This window comes from Canis aureus, chromosome 3, assembly GCF_053574225.1.
Source record: "Canis aureus isolate CA01 chromosome 3, VMU_Caureus_v.1.0, whole genome shotgun sequence".
Taxonomy (NCBI): Eukaryota; Metazoa; Chordata; class Mammalia; order Carnivora; family Canidae; genus Canis; species Canis aureus.
The window spans coordinates 72,833,789-72,840,174 of NC_135613.1; the positions used below are offsets into that span (position 1 = coordinate 72,833,789).

The 6,386-nt window shown below is 61.8% G+C and overlaps 1 protein-coding gene across 1 annotated transcript; it reads left to right on the forward strand.

Annotated features, from left to right (window-relative positions):
* The first annotated feature begins 1,128 nt into the window (after nucleotides 1–1,128).
* TAGLN (transgelin) lies at nucleotides 1,129–6,343 on the forward strand. Its single transcript, XM_077893675.1, has 5 exons — nucleotides 1,129–1,288; nucleotides 4,608–4,797; nucleotides 4,897–5,074; nucleotides 5,353–5,455; nucleotides 5,775–6,343. The coding sequence occupies exons 2-5, from the start codon at nucleotides 4,618–4,620 to the stop codon at nucleotides 5,917–5,919; spliced, it is 606 nt and encodes a 201-aa protein (XP_077749801.1). The 5' UTR covers nucleotides 1,129–1,288; nucleotides 4,608–4,617; the 3' UTR covers nucleotides 5,920–6,343.
* The last annotated feature ends 43 nt before the right edge of the window (nucleotides 6,344–6,386 follow it).

Sequence of the window (6,386 nt, forward strand, 5' to 3'; positions counted from 1 at the left end):
GCTGCCCTCTAGCGGAGGCCGGCCCGCTCCCCGCTCTTCCCAGCAAACACCACTGGGGGCCACTGCAGCTCTGCGTCTCGGGCTCTGGCCTTAGCAGGTGGTGGGCGTCCCCCTCACCCCCAACCCCCAGGCCTAGCTGCCCCTCTCCGGAAGGTGTCCCGTGGGCAGTGGAGAGTGTTAGCTCCTCCCTGCCCGGCGCCCAGGGAAAGCGGTGGGTTGGTGCCGCAGCGGGCAGCCACGAGGCCCCGCGGGGAGTCTCACCTTCCACCCTTCCCCAGACCCGAGGCCAGGTGCGAGCCACCTATGAGTGGGTCTCCTCCCTGGAGTGAGAGCGCCCAGTCCGCTCTCGGGGGGGGGGGGGGGTAGGGGGGGCTGTTCCCACGGGAAGGAGGGAGCGCAGCAGCCTCTGAGCCTCCCACCCAGTGCTGCCCAGCACCCGCCTTAGAAACCCTCTGGACAGGGGCCAGGGCCTCGGCGCTGCCGCCCAGAGCCACCCCGGCTAACGCATGGCACTCCAGACTGCACCTGAGCGGGGTGCTACCCCTGAAGGAGTGGGGCTGCCCGCCTCTCCCTGCCCCGCGGGGGCGGCAGGGACCCCCAGCTGCTCCCACTCATGACCCCCGCGTGGCCTGCGTTAGTTGCACCTTGAGCCTGTTTCTTCATCTGAAAAGTGAGGTTAGTCCTTACGCTCCCACGCCGCCCGCCGTAGCCCCCAGTGAGAGCGTTTGCAAGGCATGTGCCTGGCGCGTCTGGGTCCTCGTGGAGGGAGCTCCTGTCTCCAGCTGGAGCAGAAACCTCCGGAGGACGAGGCGGCTGGAGGGATCCCCAGCTCCTTCCCCCTCTCTCGGGCCAGACCCCCTTGAATTTCCCCTCCCCTCGGACTCGGGGGCAGGAAGCAGTGAGGAAGGAGCAGCCCCAAGTCCAGACAGCGGGAAGGCCTTCGTGGTCCTGTCCATAAAAGGCTTTTCCCGGCGCTTCCCCGCGGCGGCGCGCCCCGCCCCGCCCGCTCCATCTCCAAAGCACGCAGAGAATGTCTCGGCAGCCCCGGCAGACTGCCCCGACTTGGTGTCTTTCCCCAAATATGGAGCCTGTGTGGAGTCTGGGGGGGCCGGGGGTGGGAGCAGGCTGGGTTCTTCTGGCAGGGAGGGGGCTGAGGGGTGAGCCAGCGGGGGAGGCTGACATCACCGCGGCAGCGGCCCTTTAAACCCCCCACCCAGCCAGCGCCCCGTCCTGTCTGTCCAAGTTCAGACACGAGAGCTCTTTGCCTCCTGCGAGCCTAGGAACCCCTGTAAGTGCATGGATCCCCGGGCCGGAGGGAAGGTGGGCTAGGGCCTGACAGTAGTAGGGGGTGTGCTCGGGCGGGGCTCTGGGGGGTCCTGGTCTCCAGCTCCCTGGCATTCCTGATCTCCAGATGGGGAGGTGCTCCTCCTTGACGGGGGGGATGAGGCTGCTAGAGTCCCATGTCGCTGGGACTGGGCAGCCCCAGGCTGCTTGAAATGTTTAGGGTGACTCGCTGATGCAGAGGGATTGATGGTGAGAACCTGGCGACTGGAGTGTGAGGGGGGTCCCCGGGCTCAGCCCTCATCACGCCTATGGGGTGATGGGCTTGAGGTGTTGACACATCTTGGAGTGTGTCAGAGCTTAGACACAAGGCTCTGTTTGGTGTCCATCTAGGAAGATGTCCAGGGAGGCCAGGAGGTGTGCAAGTACACCAGCACCCGAGAGCAGTGTCCCGCGGGAGCATACCCAGGGCCTAAGCAGCATAGGAGAGGCCCTGGGGAGCCACTGAGCCAGGCGTGGCAGGGCACAGAGACCTGCAAGAGCTGCTTTGCTGGATGCATGGCTCCTGCCATCCTCAGAAAATGGGAGGTGACCCCGCTGCTGGCAGAGGGGTGAGCGGTGGGCACTGCAGGAGCCTTGCTTGGGCCCTTCCTGAAGGATCTAGCTGGTTCCCCTCAGTGGTTACTATCCAGAGGATAGCAGTACATAGGGTCCCTCTTCTCTGTCCTCCGAATTTAGATGAGCCCTCCCTCCTGCCATGCTTGCCCTTATTCGCTGTGTTTTATTTCCAGGAGAGAGGGGGCCCAGGGGTCCTAGAGACGCCCTGGTTCTGCTAGCTTTTTTGCATTCCTGCTGGGAGCAGGTGCTCGCTGCCCCTTCACAGCTGGACTTTACTCTCTGTCTTAGGGGAGGGGAAGCTGACAGGAGCCACAAGGCAGGAGGGTCAAAGTGGAGGCTGTCCTGCCTCTCCTGTCCCGAGAGGCTTTATCTAGAAAGGCCTTCCCCTCTTCCTGTCCTCTTCCCAGCAGCAGCAAAGTGGGACTGGGGAGGTCTCAGTCAGAGGACTAAGAGGGATTTCTCAGAATCCTCCACTTTCAAACTCTTCACCAGGAGGGAGAAGGTGGGGTGGGGTGGGTGGGGTGCATTTCATCCCCCTCCCTGTTCTAAGCAAAACCCAAATACTGTCTCTAGATCTAGGAGCTGCAACTTCATGTACTTGTCACCATGAGCCTTGACAGCTTAACTGTCTGCTCTGAATCTCCTAGACTGAAAACTGGTGGGGTCGGGGGGGCCCTCTGCTTCCACAGTCTGGGGGGGGGGAGTGAAGGTGGGGTAGGGAGTACGGGGGGGGGCAGTGTGGAAGGTGGTGGATGCCTGGACCACAGGGGTGCATGTCGCCCGCCTGGGCTGGTGGGGTCAAGGCTGAGCTGGGTCGGGATGAAGGCTGCATCCAAGTCACCTGGTCCCTGCTGACCTGTGGGGCTCCTGGGCTAGTCTTTTGCCCTCCAGTGGCTGGGAAGCAGGGAAGCAGGTGTGAGACACACAGCAGGGTGGGGAAGGGAGGGACTGGCTGTTCATAGAGAAACAGAGAAGAGACTGCTTTTGGGTTCTCTGGTGTCAACTGGGTGGCCCAGCCCTCTGGGGCTTGCGAGTCTGAGAGAAGCGAGTTGCCCAATAGCTGGAATTTAGATGAGTCCATCTCGTGCTCTTTGTCTCAACCTTTGTTGTTCCCTCAGGGGATGACTTGGAAGAGGAGTGGAGGCTGGGGTGGGAAAAACAGTTTTTGTCCGTGGTGCAGGCGCAGGCTCTCCCCGTCACCACCAGGAGGCGACTCTGGGAGGGAGTCACAGACAGGGCTCCCTGAGGGCACAGCCCTCTGACATAGGGAACGTCCTGGTCCTCATCTGGGCACAGATGGGGAACTCGAATGCAGGACAGTTGTCAGTTGTGGGGCGAGAAAGAGTAGGGCAGCTCACTCTGCTTTCTGCAGTGGTGAGTGGGAGAGGGTCTGATTCTGGTGAGAGGGAGTCAGAGGAGTGTGCTGACTACCATCCTCAGCCGGGGGGTCTCCCTCCCGACCTTTGACCTCTCCAGGGCCAGGCAGTGGCTCTGGCCTCATTTGGTATCTTTCTCGGAGGGCTCTTCCAGTGAGCTCTGGGCACCACCGCAGGCTGATACCTGGAGCCAGGTCACACTCCCCTGGAGCAGCCACGTCTGCCCAGAGGCCTACCTTACAGGCCCTGCTCCTGCAGCCTTCCCCCCACATTATGGGGCTCTCCCGAGCAGGGCCAGCCTCAGGCCTCCAGGACGGCAGCTGCTGCTGCTCTGCACAGGGAGGGGCTCCCCATGCTCTGGCTGGCAGATTCTTGGCTCTGGGATATCCCTGGAGGACTCTGGCTCCTAGGACTCAGCTACTGCAGTGGCGGGAGCCTGAGGGCACAAGGGAAAGTCGATGGATGGGTCCATCAGTCCTCTCCCTCTCTCTCTCCTGGCCCACTGAGGAAGTGCAGCTTCTCGGCCAAAGGCTCTTGGGTTTTGCTGGCTTCCTAGACCTTACCAGGGGTGGAAGAGTTCGAGCCTCTTCAGTAGCTACAGGCCAGAGGCTGAACTGACCTGGCAAAGAGCTGGTTTTGGGAGTTCCAGCTTCAGGGCTAGAGGATAAAGTGGCGGGAGAGGTAAGGTAACTCTGTAACTTAAGGCAGAACCAACAGATCACCTCACGCCCCGGCTGGACAAAGAAACCTGCTGCCTTATTTTGTGGGGGCAGTAGTGGCCTCCTCTGGAAGGCATTTCCAGTGCCTCTGTGGCCAATTTTGGCAAAGAAAGAATACTCTAGACCAGCGGTTGTCAAACTATGGCCACTACGCTAAATGCAGCCTGCTGTTTGTTTGTGTAAATAAAGTTTTGTTGGATCAAAGCCATGCTCACTTGTTTATGTTTTGTCTAAGGCTGCTTTCGTGCTACAATGGCAGAGACCATATGTCCTGCAAAGCCTGAAATACTGTCTGCTTGTTCACAAAAATCGGTTTATCGGCCTTCGCTCTAGACTTCCAAAGATTCCACAGATCTCCTGTGTCTCTGGTCCCTAAGTTCAGAGAGGCTCCCTGGACTTAGGGGAGGAGCCTGGCCCAGACGGGCAGTGTCATGAAAACAAACCGAGGAAACAAGGGGAGGTCAATAAATGTCTAGGATGGATGGGTGCTCCCCCCGCCCCCGCTCCACCGCGTCCACCTGGAAGCCGGAAGGCCTGCCTGGCACAAGTGAAAGCACAGTTGCTCTCTGAGCCTCTGACCGCCTCCTCCCTTCTCTGGCCTGTGCCACTTTAGCTCCTACAACATGGCCAACAAGGGTCCTTCCTATGGCATGAGCCGCGAAGTACAATCCAAAATTGAGAAGAAGTATGACGAGGAGCTGGAGGAGCGGCTGGTGGAGTGGATCGTCATGCAGTGCGGCTCCGACGTGGGTCGCCCGGACCGTGGGCGCCTGGGCTTCCAGGTCTGGCTGAAGAACGGCGTGGTGAGTGGCTCCCTGGGAAGGGGGGCTGGGGCCTTGGCGCCCTGCTGGAGTGGCGGGGTGGGCCCCCGAGTGAGCGCCCAGCTGCCTGTGTGCCCGCAGATTCTGAGCAAGCTGGTCAACAGCCTGTATCCGGACGGCTCCAAGCCGGTGAAGGTCCCCGAGAACCCTCCGTCCATGGTCTTCAAGCAGATGGAGCAGGTGGCTCAGTTCCTGAAGGCAGCGGAGGACTACGGGGTCACCAAGACGGACATGTTCCAGACCGTCGACCTCTATGAAGGTACAGAGAGAGGAAAGGGGTGGAGGGGGCAGGGGAGGGCAGAGGCTGAGGCAGGGGGGCGAGGACGGACGGAAGCCCGGCAGCTCCAGCTCTGCACGGCCGGGGCGGGATGTGCCCAGAGGACACCAGCCATCCGCACGGCGGGGGGGGGGGGGGGGTGCGTCCCGGGACCAGCCCCCCTGGGCGGCCCGCTTTCTGAGAGGTGGGGTGGGCCCTGCCGTGGAGCCCTGTATGCGCCATCCTGAAGTCCATCCCCATCCCTTTCTTTCTTCTCGCAGGCAAAGACTTGGCGGCCGTGCAGAGGACCCTGATGGCCCTGGGCAGCTTGGCGGTGACCAAGAATGATGGGCACTACCGTGGAGACCCCAACTGGTTTATGAAGTATGTGGCCGCAAGGGTTCCTTGTGCTCTAAGCCCATGTCCGTGCGGGGGGGGGGGGGGGGGGGCGGCCGGGTGCGCACCGCCGAGGCCGGGGAGGTGGGGAAGCGGACAGTCGGGGGGTACGAAGCGAAGGCTAGCCTCGGGGAGCGTGGGTCCCTGCTACTTGCCAGGCTCCGTGGCGCAAGGGGCAAGCTCGGTGAAGGGAGCAGGAGCAGTGGGGCGGGGCGGGGGCCACGGGATCGGGCTCGGAAGCACAGAGGAACGGAACTCCGGTGGAAGAGGTGCAGCCTGAGTCTCTGTCCTGGCTTCCCACTTCCAGGAAAGCCCAGGAGCATAAGAGGGAATTCACGGAGAGCCAGCTGCAGGAGGGAAAGCATGTCATTGGCCTACAGATGGGCAGCAACAGGGGGGCCTCCCAGGCTGGCATGACGGGCTACGGACGACCCCGGCAGATCATCAGTTAGAGGGAGGGGGCCAGGCCCCCGCCCTGCCCCTCCCCAGCTCGTCGGCCGCAGCCATCCTGCCTCGCCTGCCTCACCCACACCTGTGTGTTCCTTCAGCCCCGGCCAAGCTTCGAGGCTCCGTCACTGAGCAAAGGTGACCGCACTTGGGCAGCTCTCCCCCCACCCCTCAGCCTCAGCCCAACTTCTTGCCCCAAAGCACCGCTCCTCCTCCCAGCCCCCTTACCGTCTCCCGGTCTTTCCCCATCTGGGCCAGGCAGCGGGGCCATGGGCTGGGGGGGCCTGGGCAGGGGCAAGTCCACTATCCTCCTTGGCAGCAGATGCCCTTGAAGGAAACCCAGCCCAACCTCCCCCCATTTTTTTTGCTGGAATATTTTGGGGGTTGAAATTCAAAAAAGAAACAAATATATACAGCAATCTTTTCTCAGGCCTGGCTGGCAGAGTTTGATTTGCCCTAGTCACTTCTGGTT